Below are 18,847 nucleotides of genomic sequence, written 5' to 3'. Positions count from 1 at the left end.
TGCCAGCCTCTCCGGTTGGGGAGCGGTCTGCCTATGGTCAGTGTCACAAGCCCAGTGGTCTATCAATCGCCTGGAGACCAGAGCGGTCCGTCTGGCCCTGCAAGCTTTTCTGCCATTACTGCGGGGAAGGGCAGTCCGAGTGTTGTCGGACAATGCGACCACCATGGCATACATCAACTGCCAGGGCGGGACAAGGAGCCCCCAGGTAGTGGAGGAGGCTCAGCGCTTGATGGCCTGGTCGGAGCTGCATCTCAGCAACATAGCAGCATCTCACATTGTGGGAGTCGACAACGTGCAGGCGGATTTTCTCAGCCGTCATCGCCTAGATCCCGGAGAGTGGGAGCTGGGGGACGCAGCGTTCCTTCTCATTTGCGAAACGTGGGGTGTGCCCCACATGGATCTGATGGCCACGTGGCACAACGCGAAGGCCCCGCGATTTTACAGTCGACGTCGAGAACGAGGGGCAGAAGGTGTCGACGCGTTGGTGCTTCCCTGGCCGACGGATGTGCTGCTCTACGTGTTTCCCCCGTGGCCGATGATCGGCAAGATTCTACGGCGCATAGAGTTGCACCCGGCCAATGTGATCTTGGTGGCACCGGAGTGGCCGCGCCAGCCGTGGTTCGCGGACCTCGTCCAGCTGGCGGTAGCGGCTCCCCTTCGGCTCCAAGGAATGGCGGGCCTGCTCCATCAGGGCCCCGTCTGTTTGGAGGATGCGGATCACTTCTGTCTCGCGGCATGGCTTTTGAGAGGGCTCGGCTGAAGAGAAAAGGTTACTCAGATGCGGTGGTGGCTACGTTGCTGCGTTCCAGGAAACAGTCGACGTCTCTGGCTTATGTCCGAGTCTGGGTGGTCTTTGAGGAATGGTGCGTGCAGCGTGGGGTGGACCCCACTTCGGCGTCAATCTCCGACATTCTGGCGTTCCTCCAGGCAGGTCTGGCCAAAGGTCTGGCGTGCAGTTCTCTACGAGTCCAAGTGGCGGCGCGTGGTTGTTTGCGAGGTAAGGTCCGTGGTACGTCCCTGGCGCTTCATCCGGATATTTCGCATTTCCTTCGGGGTGCTAAGCACCTTCGCTCTCCATTGCGTCTCCCTTGTCCGGCTTGGAACCTCAATTGGGTTCTCTCCACTCTCTGCACGGCGCCGTTTGAGCCCTTGAAACGCGCAGCTCTTAAGGATCTCACTTTAAAAACGGCGTTCTTGGTAGCGATTGCCTCGGCACGGCGTGTTTCCGAGTTACAGGCCCTGTCCTGTAGGGAACCTTTCTTGCGTATTTCGGATTCCGGAGTTTCTTTGCGGACGGTTCCCTCCTTTCTTCCGAAAGTTGTGTCGTCTTTTCACGTAAATCAATCGGTGGAGTTGCCCGCTTTTGCGGGAAGGGAGTCCTCCGTTCCAGAAGAAAGGGAATTACGGAAGCTTGACGTGCGGAGATCCCTCCTTCGATATCTGGAGGTCACTAATCCGTTTCGGGTCACCGATCATCTGTTTGTCCTGTTCTCTGGTCCAAAGAAAGGGGCTGCGGCGTCACACACAACGATCGCCCGTTGGCTCAAGGAGGCCATTGGGTCGGCGTACTTGGTACGGGGAAAACCACTTCCTGCGGGCCTTAGGGCTCACTCGACTCGTTCTCAAGCGGCGTCTTGGGCGGAAGCTTCGCAGGTGTCGCCTCGAGATTTGCAGGGCGGCTACCTGGAAGTCGTTGCATACCTTTATCAGGCATTACCGGTTGGATGTCCGGGCTACCGATTCTGGGGGGTTTGGAGAGAGGGTACTCCGAGCGGGACTCTCTGCTTCCCACCCTCGGTAGGTTTGCTCTGGTACATCCCAGGTGTCCTGGACTGATCCTGGTACGTACAGGGAAAGGAAAATTAGTTTCTTACCTGATAATTTTCGTTCCTGTAGTACCAAGGATCAGTCCAGGATCCCGCCCACGGTGCTGCGCTGAAGTAATGGAGAGTCCGCTCTTTGTTCTGAATTATTCTGTTCCGCTTGTTTAGCTCTCTCGGTTGGAGAGTCCGTTTCCAGGAGGGGTGTTTCTTTCCCCGTTCTATTAGCGGTTTATAGATAGTTTAGTTCTCTGGTTGTGTTCTACTTTGACATTCCGTATGACTGAGGGGCTGTGACTGGCACAGGGGCATATATGGCTCCGCCCACAAGTTTTAGTCTGTCTCCATCTACTGGTGCGGAGTCACAACCCAGGTGTCCTGGACTGATCCTTGGTACTACAGGAACGAAAATTATCAGGTAAGAAACTAATTTTCCTTTAGAACATAAGATATCATACTGGGTCAGACCAAGAGTCCATCACGCCCAGCAACCTGTTTTCAACATTGGTCAAACCAAGTCTCAAGTACCTGGCAAGAACCCAAACATTAAATAGATCCTAAGCTACTATTCCTTATTGATTAACAGCAGTTTAAAGACTTCTCCTTTAGGAACTTATCCAAACCTTTTTTAAACCCATTTACACTAACTGCTGTAACCATATCCTCTGGCAATGAATTCCAAAGCTTAATTATGCACTGAGTGAAAAATAATTTGCTCCGATTTGTTGTAAATGAGCCTTTCTTACTTCATGGAGTGTCCACTAGTCCTTTTATTGTCTGAGAGAATAAATAAATGATTTATATTTACCTGTTGAAGACCTTTCATGATTTTGTAGACCTCTATCATATTCCCCCTCAGCCGTCTCTTCTCCAAGCTGAAAAGTCCTAACCTCTTTAGCCTTTCCTCATAAAGGAGCCGTTCCATGCCCTTTATCATTTTGGTCGCCCTTCTCTCTACTTGCTCCATCGCAGCTATTTCTTTTTTGAGAAGCGGCGACTAGAATTGCACACAGTATTCAAGATGTGGTCTCACCATGGAGTGATACAGAAGCATTATGACATTTTCTGTTTTATTAACCATTCCCTTCCTAATAATTCCTAACATTCTGTTTGCTTTTTTGACTGCCGCAGCAAACTGAACCGACGATTTCAATGTGTTATCCACTATGACACCTAGATCTCTTTCTTGGGTTGTAGCACCTAATATGGAACCCAACATTGTGTAATTATAGCATGAATTATTTTTCCCTATATGCAACACCTTGCACTTATCCACATTAAATTTCATCTGCCATTTGGATGCCCAATTTTCCAGTCTCACAAGGTCTTCCTGCAATTTATCACAATCTGCTTGTGATTTAACTACTCTGAACAATTTTGTTTCATCTGCAAATTTGATTATCTCACTCGTATTTCTTTCCAGATCATTTATAAATATATTGAAAAATAAGGGTCCCAATACAGATCCCTGAGGCACTCCACTGTCCACTCCCTTCCACTGAGAAAATTGTCCATTTAATCCTACTCTGTTTCCTGTCTTTTAACCAGTTTGCAATCCACAAAAGGACATCGCCACCTATCCCATGACTTTTTACTTTTCCTAGAAGCCTCTCATGAGGAACTTTGTCAAATGCCTTCTGAAAATCCAAGTATACTATATCTACCGGTTCACCTCCACATGTTTATTAACTCCTTCAAAAAAGTGAAGCAGATTTGTGAGGCAAGACTTGCCCTGGAGGGGGAAGGTCTCATGATCGGAGATCATCAACCTGTTACAGCAGGAAATTATCCTCTAGCAAGGACCTGCTTTCCAGTTGGTGCATTGTCTCCTCACACCAAGGATGTGTCTCCCAGGGCTACAACCCAGGAGGGAAGGGTTAGGTCAGCCGTCATAGTTGGTGATTCAATTATTAAGAATGTAGACAACTGGGTGGCTGATGGGTGTAAGAATCGCCTTGTAACATGCCTACCTGGTGAGAAGTTGGCGGACCTCACTTGTCACTTAGGATTTTAGACTGTGCTGGGGAGGACCAGCTATCGTGGTACATGTGGACACCAACGACATTGGAAAATGTGGGAGGGAGGTTCTGGAAGCCAAATTTAGGCTCTTAGGTAGAAAGCTGAAATTCAGAACCTCCAGGGTAGCATTCTCTGAAATGCTTCCTGTTCTACGTGCAGGTTCCCAGAGGCAGGCAGAGCTCCGGAGTCTCAGTGCATGGATGAGATGATGGTTCAAGTAAGAGGGATTCAGTTTTGTAAGGAACTGGGGAACCTTTTTGGGGAAGGGGGAAGTCTTTTGCAAAGGGATGAGCTCTACCTTAACCAGGGTGGAACCAGGCTGTTGGTGCTAACCTTTAAAAAGGAGATAGAGCAGCTTTTAAACTGGTACAAAGGGGAAAGCTGACAGTCACCCAGCAGCTTTTGGTTCGGAGGGAGGTATCTTCAAAGATACTAATGAAGTACAAGAGTTAGGGCATCCCAACAGAGAGGTTCTAATACGTTAGCAAAAGAATTTGCTTTTGGCTTTGAACCTTGCTAGCCAAGCTAGTTTTGCTGTCAAGAACTGTCAACATTTTTGGTCATTTTCAGCAATTCCATATCTTAGAAGAGGTGAAGGCTGTACATACATCTATTGCCTTAGGTAATTGCTTGTTATAGCCCAGTCAAAACCAAGGACTCCTATCCCTGTGCCCTAAACTCCATCTAGTAAGTTAATACTACCTAAAAGTATTCACATAATACAAACTATGTTCAAGTAATCATTTTGCTTTGTATTTAATTTCAGGAGTTTACAGAATATTCTAGATTGTTGGTATGATGATCCTGAGAAGAATCCAGATATATATTTTTCTGTGAGTACAGTGAAAGATTTAAAAAAAATGTCAGTCACCATAAAATTTAAAGAAGATTGCTGTGGAAAAGTATAATTATTTTGGTTGATTTCTTCCTGTTTGTGGACAACGTCAGAATAACTCTTTGTCCCACTGAATATTCGGGAAAAGTTATTTGGCTAATTTTAGCCAAATAACTTGTCTGCTCACTGACTAGTTGCCTCAAAGAGATCACAATATAAGTCTATAAATACACTTTAGCAATGCAGTCAGCATCAAATGCTTTGTTGTAGAGTCAGGCTTTAACTTCCTTCCTGAATCTTAGATAGTTGTTGTTCTCTTGTCTGAGTTCCAACGGCAAAATGTGTCAAAGGGAAGGGGCCAGGTAAGTAAAAGCTGTATGATAAGTCCATTGCAGCCTACTCACTGATTAAGGGGGGAGGGCAAGCAGATACAACTGAGAGGAGAAGAGTATTCAAGTGGGTTTGTAAGGGGCAGGGGCAGTTCTTTAATGAGGCAGGGTGAAGCGGCAGCTTCAGGCGGCAGAATTTTGAGGCAGCAAAAAATGCCTCTCTCAGAACGCTGCTGTGACATCCACCTCACCCTGCCTGCCCCTATTGTGGCTGCCGAAGAAAGGAGGGCCGCTGCTGCCAGAGGCCAGGCCAGCGGTGGCTGAAGAAATGAGGGACGCTGCTGCAGGCCGCTGCCTGAGGCCAGGGAGGGGGGACGGGGGTGAGGGGGGCACCATCTCATCCCTCAGCTCAGGTGGCACATTACCTTGATCTGCCCCTGGTAAGGGGGAAAACAAATCTGCCAGATTTTTGGGGCAGGTCCTATGTAAGCACCTAAAAAAACATTGTAAAGATCTTCAGTTGTACACTTCTTGTGCCTGGATATCATATGGTAGTGTGCAGCTGTGTGACCAGGTCACTGGGTCAGCTCCATTTCCTATTTATGACCCAGTTTTAGTGAGCTAAGTTGATACAGGCTCATAAGTAGCTCCTTGTCTTTCAACTGTAGTCCACTAACTGCATCAAAGACCCTTGCTCAAGTCAAGTTAGCTCATTGACTGCTTGGGTTTACCACTTTTTCTCCTAGGACAAGCAGGATGGTATTCCTCACATGTGGGTGACATCATCCGATAGAGTCCGGCACGGAAAACATTTGTCAGTTTGTAGAAGCTTTGACCAGCCGACTGAGCATGCCCAGCCTGCCGTTATCCACGTGTCCATGCAAGGTCCCCCTTCAGTCTCTTCTTTTCCACTGTGCAGTTGCCTCACAGTCATGGAGCTCTTCCCTTTTTCTTATTCTCTTCGATCAAGTTTCAGATTTGGTGTTTCCCTTGTTGGGTCCCCCTTCGCAGTTGGTGCTCCCTTGGCATGGTAGGTTTTTTTCTTACTTATTTTTTCCACCTTTGCGGTTGATTCCCGATTCTCGCCTCGCGGTGACCGCTGGTCCTCGACCACACACCGGGTTTTTTTTATGGCATCGACTGGCTTTCAGCGGTGCCCCCAGTGCCCGAGGATCACGTCCATCATGGATCCGCATGAGGTTTGCATCCTCTGCCTGGGGGCCTCGCATGATGTCCGTGGGTGCTGTCTGTGCAATCAGATGACCCCCAAAAGGCATCGGGCGCACCTCGATAAGATGGAGAAACTTTTTGAGGGCTCTAAAATCTTCTCCTTCTACTCTTGCGTCTGTTCCATTGATGCCGAGAGGTCGTGGAGAGCCTTTGGACATGCTTCCCCTCGCGATCCCCCTCACTAGTACCTCTAAGGATCGAGAAAATGGTGATTGTTCCCTGTATGTACCCGGATCAGTCCAGACACCTGGGTTCATCTCCCCCTATCAGCAGATGGAGACAGAGGAAAAAAAAACCTTGCTGACACTGTATCCAATTTTCATAATGTGTCAATGACCTCAAACTGTAATGTTTATATTATTTTGTCTTATAATGTCTGTATTACTTCACTAAGAACTTCTACTTTGATCGATAATTGTAAACTGTTATGATAGCGAAACTGAATGGCAGTATATAAAACTCTATAAATAAATAAATCTAAGCAACCATGCCAGCTGCAGTTCGTCAGTATTTCTCTGTTTCCAGCAGATGGCAGAGGCTGTTAATCCTGCAGTTCTGCAGTTGACTAATATTTTTCAGCTAATATTTTTCTTTTTAGCCTTCCTCCCAAGGGTTTCTTTTATTTTTTTTAGAATCCTTAGGGTTCTTCCCTATCCGGTTGAGGTGGCCGAGCCGGGGGTTGGTACCTTTGTGTATGCTTGGTCTGGGCACCCGTAAATCTGGTTTTCCAGATCCCTCCCTTCACGAGGCCACTGAGGCGGATGCAAGCTCTTTACAATACTTTTTTACAAGAATGATTTGGCTATTTTTGCCTATTTTTCAGGGCAGGTTGTTCATTTTTAACCATTAAACGACATCTAGAGAGATTAGCGGCAACCCATATCACAGGAGCAGAGAATGTTCAGGTGGATTTCTTGAGTCGCACATACATGGATCCAGGCAAGTGGGAACTCTGAGACAGCCATGCAGTTAATTCGAGATCATTGGGGTCTACATCACGTCAACCTTATGGCGACTTCTTGGAATGCCAAGGCCTTCTGATTCTTCAGTTGCCAAAGACAGTACGGGGCCAAAGGGGTCTGCTCTGGTTCTATCATGGCCTCAGGGAGTTCTGCTATATGTTTTTCCTCCGTGGCTGCTGGTGGGCAAGGTTCTACATCCCATGGAAAAGCATTGTGGAGAGGTGATTCTGGTGGCTCCAGAGTGGCCTTGGCATCCGTGGTTTGCAGATCTGGTTAACCTGGCGGTGGACGGCCCGCTTCGCTTCAGCCACCTGACGCATCTTCTTCGACAGGGTCCTATATTTTTCAACCAGGCTGCTCGCTTTTGTCTAGCGGCATGGCTTTTGAGAGGAGGCGTTTGAAAAGGAAAGGTTACTCGGACTCGGTAGTCACCACATTGTTACAATCTAGAAGGAAGTCTACTAACCTCTCTTATGTTCGGGTATGGAAGATTTTTGAGTCTTGGTGTTCCGTCAGGGGAATTTGCCCCCTTAGGGCCTTAATTCCTGAAATATTATCTTTCTTACAGGATGGCTTCACCAAGGGCTTATCTCTTAGTTCTCTTAAAGTGCAGGTAACAGTAATGGGCTCTCTCTGTGGCAAAATTCAAAGTTCCTCTATTTCGTCTCATACAGCCGTGGTTCGTTTTCTTAGAGGTATGATGAATCTTTGTCCTCCATTTCGGGAAATCTTGTCCATCCTGGAACCTTAATCTAGTTCTTAAAGCTCTGTGTGAACCTCCCTTCGAGCTGCTCCAAAGAGTTACATTAAAGGATTTGACACTTAAGGTAATTTTTCTCTTCGCCATTTGTTCGGCTAGAAGAATTTCTGAGTTACAGGCATTATCTTGTCAAGATCCTTTCCTTCAGATTTTGGAATCTGGGGTTTCTTTATGGATGGTACCTTCCTTTTTACCAAAGATGGTTTCAGCATTCCATGTCAGTCAGTCAGTGGAACTTCTGGCTTTTCCTAACTTACCAGTGTCTGATCCTAATGCGAGGGAGCTCAAACATCTAGATATTCGGAGAGCTTTATTGCGTTACCTCGAGTTTACCAATGACTTTAGGAGGTCCGATCACCTCTTCGTGCTGTGGAGTGGTCCTAATAGAAGCTCCAAGGCTTCTAAAACCTTTATTGCATGATGGTTGAAGGAGGCTATTTCTTCCACGCATATTACACGGGGTTGTCCAGTTCCGGAAGGCTTGCGTGCTCACTCCACACGTTCGCAAGCGGCCTCGTGGGCGGAATCTCAACTTGTTTACCCACAGGAAATTTGCAGAGCGGCGACTTGGAAGTCGCTACATACTTTTGCAAGGCACTATTGCTTAGATGTTGGGGCTCCGGCAAACCCTTCCTTTGGTGAGAGTATTTTGTGAGCGGGACTCTCCAGGTCCCACCCTGGGTAAGGGCTTTGATACATCCCAGGTGTCTGGACTGATCCTGGTACATACAGGGAAAGGAAAATTGGTTCTTACCTGGTAATTTTCATTCCTGTAGTCCCACGGATCTGTCCAGAGCCCGCCCAATTAGAAGGGGGTTATATTAAGGGGAGAGTCGTCCGCTCAGCTATAAGATTGTTCTCTGTTGTATTCCATGTTCTTGTTAATTGTTGTTTAATGGTTCCATATTTTTTGCTGCTATTTGCATTGATATAGATATATACTGATGAACTGCAGCTGGCACGGTTGCTTAGATACGGTGTCAGTGAGGTGTTTTTCTCTGTCTCCATCTGCTGATAGGGGGAGATGAACCCAGGTGTCTGGACTGATCCGTGGTACTACAGGAATGAAAATTAGCAGGTAAGAACCAATTTTCCTATCCTCGATGGTCTCACTGCTCTCCCAGGCATTGAGATCTTCTGCATCCTCTGCACCGGGGAAAGACCGGACAGAGCACCAAAGGAGGTCCCATAAGCGTCGCCACTGGTCACCGTCGATGCATGGCAACGGTTCTAGGGCGGCATTGGCAGCTGCCAAGCCACCACCAAAGCGACACTGGCCATCGGAGGCCCCATCCTCGAATGTCCCTGGTAGTCCCAGGCATTCCCCACCGACATCAGTGCTGGGCACTGTGCCTTCTTGGAGACCCAAGGAAGAGCCAATGATGCCTCGTCCTCTCCCTCAGTCCTGGCCACTTCGGACTTTCAAGAGGAGTTGGACAGCAGAGTGCAGTCTGCAGGGCTTAAAGCCCTCCAGAACATTGAACTGCCTGTGCCTCTGGTCCCCATAACAGTACCTGAGCCTCCGCCCTCGATGCTATCACCCCTGCTGGAGCATCTGGACTCCTCCTGGGCGCTCTTCCTACGCAGCCACCAATACCCTTCACCAGAGCCATCCTGATACTCAGGTCCTCTGAGGAGGAAGATATCGCCGGTACCATGTTTCCAAGGCCACGGTTCCCCAAGCCCATGCCGGGTCCTTCCAGCTTTCTTCGGCCTCCAGTCCCCTTGATACCAGGGGAACAGTCAATCCCCCGCTATGCCCTTGAGGCCTCTAAAGCCATCGAAGCCCAGAGCCAGTGCCCCTCATGGACCTTGCCCATGGCACGCAGGTCCCAGTGAGGAGGAAGGGCCTTGCAGCCCTTGGGGTGATGACTCCACGGACTCATAAGAACATAAGAAATTGCTATGCTGGGTCAGACCAAGGGTCCATCAAGCCCAGCATCCTGTTTCCAACAGTGGCCAATCCAGGCCACAAGAACCTGGCAAGTACCCAAACACTAAGAAGATCCCATGCTACTGATGCAATTAATAGCAGTGGCTATTCCTTAAGAATAATTGATTAATAGCCATTAATGGACTTCTCCTCCAAGAACTTATCCAAACCTTTTTTGAATCCAGCTACACTAACTGCACTAACCACATCCTCTGGCAACAAATTCCAGAGCTTTATTGTGCGTTGAGTGAAAAAGAATTTTCTCCGATTAGTCTTAAATGTGCTACTTGCTAACTTCATGGAATGCCCCTAGTCCTATTATTTGAAAGTGTAAATAACCGAGTCACATCTACTCGTTCAAGACCTCTCATGATCTTAAAGACCTCTATCATATCCCTTCTCCATCGCAACTATATCTTTTTTGAGATGCAGCGACCAGAATTGTACACAGTATTCAAGGTACGGTCTGATACAGAAGCATTATGACATTTTCCGTTCTATTAACCATTCCCTTCCTAATAATTCCTAACATTCTATTTGCTTTTTTGACTGCTGTAGCACACTGAGCCAACGATTTTAAAGTATTATCCACTATGATGCCTAGATCTTTTTCCTGGGTGGTAGCTCCTAATATGGAACCTAACATCGTGTAACTAGAGCAAGGGTTATTTTTCCCTATATGCAACACCTTGCACTTGTCCACATTAAATTTCATCTGCCATTTGGATGCCCTGTGTATGCAGACGACCCCTCTTGAAGCCTTCTCCTCTGGAGGAGCGGTGCCGATCTTCCCCCCCTGAGGACTTAGCTCTGACAAACCCCGCAAAGGACATTCCCCTTTCAGCTTCTCACCGAGGAGGATGCGTGACACAAAATGCTGGAGGTTCTCCAGTTCGTCAACGCTTCTAAGGAGATTGTGGCGGTCCCTATCTATGACATTTTTAAGGACGACCTCCTCCGCATGTGGGAGCACCCCATTTCCATCTCCCCTGTCAAATAGGAAGGCTGACGCCACTTATTTGGAGCAGCAGGCTGTGTGGTTGGACAAGCAACAACTCCCCCACCAGTCAGTCGGTGGTAGTGGTGGAGTCCGCTTTAAAAAAGGCCCAGCACTCACGCACCCATGTCTCTGCTCCTCTGGGTTGCGAGCACAGGGAGCTGGATGCCCTGGGGAGAAAAGTCTTCCAAGGCGCCATACTGGTGGTCCGCTTCACCGCCTGTCAACTTTACATGACCCAGTACAACCGCAATCTCTGGAAAAGAGTCCAGGATTTTGCGGAGGGCCTCCCCCAGCAACAGCAGGAGGCCCTTTCTGCCATTGCCTTGTTGGGTCTTGAGGCGGGTAAGCACGAGGTGCATTCCACCTATGATGTTTTTGAAACAGTGGCCCGCTTAGCCCCCGCGGGCATCAGTGCCAGAAGGATGGCGTAGCTCCGGGCCTCTGACCTCCGGCTGGAGCTCCAGCATAAAACTAGCACCTACACAAATGAGGTAATTCCACTTTTTATATTAAAGTTTCCGAAGTGTGTGGTTTTTTTTCACTATATTGAGTTATTAGATCTACCATACAATATTTCAGTTTTTGAATTATACACTCAGTGGTGTCTGGAGGATGTCCTTCCATCAGGCACAGAGCCTTAAAGTCACAAAAGTGCCACGATGACACAAGTTTGGCTCTTGAGTTCACAGGAGTGGCGTTATCAAGTTCCCGTGCTCTCATATGGCATGGTAAACCCATTGAGATGGCAGGACATGAGTTTGTAATATATAGAAGCAGGTTGACCAGTTCAGGCGTTTCAAGGGAATATTCACCAGACTTTCGGGAGATGTGTGGCCATGCAAATAATATGAAACCTTTTTCATAGCTCTTATTTAATTTCTGCAGAAGAAATCGCAGGTTGCTGTATTTCCTCGAGTGGTCAGTCAGAATATAGGATTGTGACTCCCACAGTCACGTAGTCTCCCTCCCTCCCCTTAAAGTATAATCCAAAATGCATAAGACTTGGCTTTCTGTTTTGGTTCCATGTAGGCAGAAGGAGCTGCTGACCACATTTATTTCTATCAGGCCAGGCTGATCTGCTCCTGATCTTTCCCCACTGTCTGCCTAGACTTCTAGTTTTACAGTCCTAGGGGAAATCAAAATTAGAAACCCAGGCAAGCAGCAGTGTAAGACCAGGACTGGATCAGTCTGTCCTGAAAAAAAAAAAAGAGTCTGGTATAAACCAGTAGGGATGTGAATCGGGCTTCGGACAATTGAAAATATCGTCGATATTTTCAAAATCGTCAGAAATCGGGGGCTCCCCCGAAACGATAGGAAACCCCCACGATATTGATCATGGGGGTTCTCTTATCGTTTTGGGGGAGGGCGGGAAAAACGGCACACAAAAATAACCCCTAAACCCACCCCGACCCTTTAAAACTATTCCCTTTGCTTCCCCCACCCTCCCGACCCCCCAAAAAACATTTTACAGGTTCCTGGTGGTCCAGTGGGGGTCCCGGGAGCGATCTCCTGCTCTTGGGCCATCAGCTGCCACTAATCAAAATGGCGCCGATGGCCCTTTGTCCTTACCATGTGACAGGGTATCCGTGCCATTGGCCGGCCCCTGTCACATGGTAGGGAGCACTGGATGGCCCGTGCCATTTTTAAAGATGGCACCGGCCATCCAGTGCTCCCTCCATATGACAGGGGCCGGCCAATGGCACGGATACCCTGTCACATGGTAAGGACAAAGGCCATCGGCGCCATTTTTATTAGTAGCAGCCGATGGCCCGAGAACGGGAGATCTCTCCCGGGACCCCCACTGGACCACCAGGAACCTGTAAAATGTTTTTGGGGGGGTCGGGAGGGTGGGGGAAGCAAAGGGATTAGTTTTAAAGGGTCGGGGTGGGTTTTTTGTTTATCGGCTCGGGCGCAGCCGATAAACAAAACGGTGATCGGGCCCGATGAAAAAAAACCCCACATGTGAATCGGAACCGGAATCCGAACCAATTCCGGTTCCGATTCACATCTCTATAAACCAGCACTTCTAAGAGGGAGAGAGGACAAGCATTAGCACCTTCACATCCTTTTTTAATGGAAAGTTTTGTGTCCTTAGAGCAGTCTCCAAGAAGGGCCAACCTTGCTGTGAAATGTCACATGGAGAACCTCAGTTTGATTCCTGGGTTAGGTCGTCTGTTCCCCAGGTTAGCATGGGGCAGAGATACTGCGGAGAATAGTACTCACAGCCCCTGGGGGGGGGTGGAGAGCCCCAGTCATCGCACAACAGCGATATCCTGTGGCCGGATTTAGGGACTGTGATTCCAGAGTTCCAGAAGAAGCTCTGCCGCATGGCTCCCCGGCCCAAAGACCATCACTGCATTGACTGGGATAAGTGAGTTGAGAGGGAATATAAAACAGGAGGAAAATCCCCGTAGAGGTGTGTATGAAGGCTCGAGGGACCGGATCCTAGCCCTGGTTCCAAATGAGAAGGAAGTACAAAAGAACAGTAGGAAACTGGGTCCAAAAAAAAAAATATAAGAACACTCTCCTAGAACTCTGATATTTAAGTCCAAATGTAAGAGTCAGGCAAAAAAAGAAAAATCACAAAAAAAACCTCCCTTAAAATGGAACATATTATGTATGCATGGTATAACGAATATCTAAGAGGACAATTTTGAAGGGAATGTGCCTGGGTAACTCAGCAGTAAACCAGGCTAATCTCCACTGCTGAGCATTGCCCTCCCCTCACCAGCTAAAAAAAAATACACTCAAGCATTTAGCCACCAGAGAAAGGGCCAGACTTGGGGAGGGGTTAGGACGGAGAGAAGAAAATACATATGGGGATTTCACTTTTTCTGCACATACTTTTCCCTCATTGAATTTTCATTATGGTTCAGTCTTTGCTGACCTGAATTTGCAAAAAGAAATTCCTTGGAAAGTTTCCCTTTGAAAATTAGTTTGCAGGTTCTGTACCTGTGGACCTGCAAATTTATCTCGAGCAATATATAAAAAAAAAAAAAAAAGCCCCATAACTAAGCTGCACAAGCAAGTATTTCTTCCACGATTTCTAATTGGCAGTTGTTTGTTTGCATGGTATTTGTTTGTTTCACTCGGGTGGTCTGCACGTGTGTTGTCTGTCGCTGTACCCTTTAGGCCCCAGAGGAAGCTGAGTGGTGAGCCTTTGGCATGGGATTGGTCCTGGTGAGCACAAGCGCCATGTCTCCTACCACTATACCAGGATAGCAGGGCAGTTGATGGCTGTGCGTGAAAGAAGTTCATACAGGCCAACAGATAGAGGCAGGAGGGTGGCGAGGTACAGGTACAGAGACGGTCTCCGCCCAGCATTTGTGATAGGCCTTTTCAACTAGTAAGTGCAAAATATATAATTAGTATTCATATGCAACATACAAGGTAATATGTATCAGAATTTAATAATAATAATAAAAAGTTGGGACAAAAGTATTTGTATATCAAATATTCTACAGTGGTAGTTCTTGTATGTTGTATTACACAAGAAAATCCTGTTTATTTATCCAAAGAAGGAAAACTGCAGTTTTTTTACACCTTTGTAGTTAGAGGGACAGTTCTTTCTTACTTGTCCAGGCTATTGATTTGTTTATTTATTTTATTTTATTTAGAACTTTTCTATACTGACTTTCCAATAACAGAATTACTGATCAATTCGGTTGACATTTTGAACAATAACAGTGACAAGCAAATGTCTTACAGAGAACAGGAAGAATAACTTGGAAATGAATATATGGGGTTAAACAAAGAAATACAATATACATAGCCTAATATAGGCAGAGGCAGATAACTTCTGTGTGGGGTTGTGTATAGCTTTTAAGACTGTCAGGAGGTTGGGAATTGCATTTTGTACTTTTGGGCTGCCAAGGAGTTAAAGTTGAAGAATTCTTTGGGGAATTCTTTGTGATGTTCTATGGAATTCTTTGTGTTGTTCTATGGAATTCTTTGTGGTGTTCTATGGAATTCTTTGTGGTGTTCTATGGAATTCTTTGTGTTGTTCTATGGGGTATTGAATAGGGGGGGGGGGTTTAGAGGTGTTTAGAGGTGTGGAGGGTTAAAAAAAAAGTTTTTTGTTTTGGGGGTTCCCCCCCATAAATTTTGTTTTGTTTAATGTTTAATTCATTTCTTTTGTTTAAAAAATGAATCAAACAAAAAAAACCAACCCAAAAATGAAAAAAAAAAAAAAAAGAAAAGGCAACTGGACTTCCCAAGGTTTCCCATCCCCATCACCCTTCCCTCACACCTGGAAAAATGATGGGACCAGGATCCCCCTGCCAGCCCCCACTTACATTCTGGTGGGGATCCGCTGGCTAGGCCTAGGCCCAAGTTGAAGCCTGGGCCTTGCGCATGTGTAGGCTGTAGTAGATCACCACGACTTTCACCTGGGGTCCGCAAGGCCAAGGCTTGGAAGCTTGGGCCTGATGCTTTGGTCTGGGCCTAAGTCAGATGCTGGGGCCTCGGCCTAGACCAGAACCCAGGCCCAGGCCTGATCCAGAGACCAGGTTCTGATGTCCCCAGGCCTGAAGCCAGGGCCCAGCCTGGAGGCCGGGTCCCGACCCCTGGGTCTTGGCCAGGACCAGAGCCCGGGCCAAGGCCTGATGCCTAGGCCTAGTCTGGAGACTAAGTTCCGAGGCCAGTGCCTGACACCGAGGCACAGCACAGGGTCAGGCTCAGGCTTCGTAGGTTTCTTCTTCAAATGATGCTATCTGCTGGGGAAGTTAATTGAACTGCCATACAGCAAAAAGGTGCCTTCTACTGAAGAGGAACATATATAGTTAATTTTATGCCAGAGCATTCTCAGCAGACGGTGGTGTTTTGAAGAGGAAAAAAGACAGAAGAAAAAAGACTCCGAGGCCCGGGGCACGGCCTCCAGGCATGGACGTGACACTGGGTTGAGGCCCTGGTGTCAGACCTGGGCCTAGGCCTCAGGCCAGGCCCTGACCTCGGGCCTGGACTCAGGCTAAAGTCTAGGCCAGCGATGGCAAACTCTAGTCCTCAAATACCACAAACAGGCCAGGTTTTCAGGATATCCACAATGAATATGTTTGAGAAAGATTTGTATGCAAGGCCTCCATTCTTTGCATATCTATCTCATGCATATTCATTGTGGATATCCCGAAAACCTGGCCTGTTTGTGGCACTCGAGGATTGGGATTTGCCATCACTGGCCTAGGCAAGACCCAGGCAGGACTCGGCCTCTAGACTGGACCTGGCTTGGGCAAGACCCAGGCATTGGGGCCCAGGCCTTGGTGTAGGCCAGGGCCCAGGCGTCAGGACCTGGCCTGGCTGTAGAGTTGGATCCCCAATGAATCAGGTAAGTGGGGGGGGGGGTCGGGAAATTTCCCAACCTTGGCAAAACTTTCAGCAGGGATGTGGCCTTTTGCTTGGGTCTTGGCCTAGACCCTGGCATCAGGCCTGGGCCTAGGTTGAGATCCTGGCATTGTGCTCAGTTGTAGGCTGCGGCCCTTGTTTTGGGCCTCGACCTATTCCCTAGGCGAGGCCCCAGCCTTTGATCTAGCTGTAGGCCCGATGTGAGATTTTTTTTTATTTTTTTTTTAACGGAATGAAACAAATAGGTTTTGTTTAATTCAGGGGGGCCCCTCAATTCATTATGGGGCTCACCCGAAAGAAACAAATTGACCCTTTATTTGTTGCATTTTTTTCAAATGTGGTCAACACGAATACACATTCATTTTATCTCTTAAAAATGAATATTATGTTCTCTAAAAGAAACTTATTTCATGGGTGCAAAGAAGATTATTGTAGACCTCTTTGTTATAAAAAATATGTTCCTTCTAGCATCTTTGAAAGTGTTGGCATGTCTGTGTTTGGATTTAACCCGGGTGACTCTTCTCTTGTTTCAGATAACCTGGGACAATAAGGAAGTAGACTTAATACCAAATGGGAGTTCCATTGTTGTGGACAACTCAAACAAGTATGTAGATTAGCTTTAATTCCTTTTCCCTCTGAATTTCAAACCATCTTTCAGAATCATACTGATGCATCAGGTGTAGAGAGATGGGTAAACTTTGCAAACAAAATTAGAAAATAACGTAAGAGGCGCCATGGTGGATCAGACCAATGGTCCATCGAGCTCAGCATCCCGTCTCAGACAAGTGAACAGTCCGGGTCACATGGAAATATCTGACAGATCCCAATAGAGAAGTCCTTTCTCTATTTCTCACTCCCAGAAGTAAGAGGTCGAGATCCCCCAAGTCTGTCTGGCTCATAATTATTTGATATGCATTTTATGCAGGAAAATCGGTATAAAAAAACTTTAAATAAATAAATAAATAAATAATTAATGGACCTGTCCTCTAGAAATTTGTCATAACCTTTTTTTTAAACCATATTCTCTGGCAACAGATTTCACAGCTTAATTGTGCATTGACTAGAAAAGGTACTTTTAAAATTTCTTTTAAATCTGCTGCCAGTTAATGTTGTGGCGTGTGTCCTAGTCCTAATACTGTTTAAAAGGGTAAATAACCATTCCCTATTAACAAGGCCGGTGCAAGGCGATTAGTAGGGATGTGAATCGGTACCGGACTCGTTTCCCGTATCGGGTTCGGGGGAAAACCGCGGGAAATCTTCATTCCCATGGTTCTTAGCATTTTCTTTCGGCTGTCTCGTGCTGAAAAAAAAACAACCCACCCCGACCCTTTAAATTTAATTATTTTGAATCCCCCTCCCTCCCGACCCCCCCCCCCCCAAAAAAAAAACGTTTTAAAAGTACCTGGTGGTCCAGTGTGGGTCCCGGGAGCGATCTCCCACTCTGGGGCCGTCGGCTGCCAGTAAACAAAATGGCGCCGATGGTCCTTTGCCCTTACCATGTGACAGGGGCTATTGGTGCCATTGGCCGGCCCCTGTCACATAGTAGAAGCAATGGATGGCCGGCGCCATCTTAAAAAATGGCACGGGCCATCCATTGCTCCTACCATGTGACAGGGGCCGGCCAATGGCACCGATAGCCCCTGTCACATGGTAAGGGCAAAGGGCCATCGGTGCCATTTTGATTAGTGGCAGCCGATGGCCCGAGAGTGGGAGATCGCTCCCGGAACCCCCGCTGGACCACCAGATACTTTAAAAAAGTTTTTGGGACGGTCGGGAGGCTGGGGAATTTGAAATAATTTGATTTAAAGGCTCGGGGTGGGTTTGGGGGTTGTTTTTCAGTGTGCCCCCCCCAAAACAATGATAAAATCACACGAAAATTTTGTGGGGTATTCTTATCGCTTTCGGGGACCCCCTGATATTTGACAAGTTTGAAAATATCGCCGATATTTTCAATCTTCAGAAAAATGATTCACATCCCTAGTGATTAGGCACCCTAGGTACCTTCTGCCTTGCGCTCGCTTCCCCCGTCGCCACCCCCAATAGGGGGTGTGAATCATTTGAGGCTGTGAGCGGTGGCGCCACAGCAGCAAAGAGGAGAGGAGATTGCTGAATCTTCACTTCTCTTTGGCGCCACAGCTCGCAGCCCCAAATGACTCGCACCCCCTAATTGTCTGCCCCCTAGGCCCAGGCCTAGTTTGCCTAATGCTTCCGCCGGTCCTGCCTATAAACTTGTTCCATACTACACATAATTTTATAGGCCTCTATCCTATCTCCTCTCATTTTGATTGTTTCCAAGATGAAGAGCCCTAACCTTGTTATGCATGTGTTATAAAATCTGTTTTTGTCTTCACCAACTCCACTGGGATGGCATTCTATGCATCCACCTACCTCTCTGTAAAGAAATATTACCTAAGATTACTCCTGAGTCTATCCCCTTTCACCCTCGCCCCATGACCCCCTCATTCTAGAGCCTCCTTTCCTTTGAAAAAGGCCTAACTCCTGTGCATGGAAAGCTTGGAGGTATTTAAACATCTCTATCATAGATCTTTAAGTATGTCCCCATATTTTTCTATTTGCTTCACTACTCTTGCACTATATCCCACTTATTAGTGTGTCAAGCCC

At 47.3% G+C, this 18,847-nt stretch overlaps 1 protein-coding gene across 1 annotated transcript in view; it reads left to right on the top strand.

The window, feature by feature from the left end:
• LOC115089699 (probable E3 ubiquitin-protein ligase HERC6) overlaps positions 1-18,847 on the top strand; it is a 192,808-nt gene that overhangs the window by 156,455 nt on the left and 17,506 nt on the right. The window contains exons 19-20 of the mRNA XM_029597905.1: positions 4,606-4,672; positions 16,759-16,829. Coding sequence (XP_029453765.1) covers positions 4,606-4,672; positions 16,759-16,829 — 138 coding nt within the window. The remainder of the gene's footprint in view (positions 1-4,605; positions 4,673-16,758; positions 16,830-18,847) is intronic.

The sequence above is a fragment of the Rhinatrema bivittatum genome, chromosome 1 (assembly GCF_901001135.1).
Source record: "Rhinatrema bivittatum chromosome 1, aRhiBiv1.1, whole genome shotgun sequence".
Classification (NCBI taxonomy): domain Eukaryota; kingdom Metazoa; phylum Chordata; class Amphibia; order Gymnophiona; family Rhinatrematidae; genus Rhinatrema; species Rhinatrema bivittatum.
This window is presented reverse-complemented; position numbering and strand designations above follow the sequence as displayed.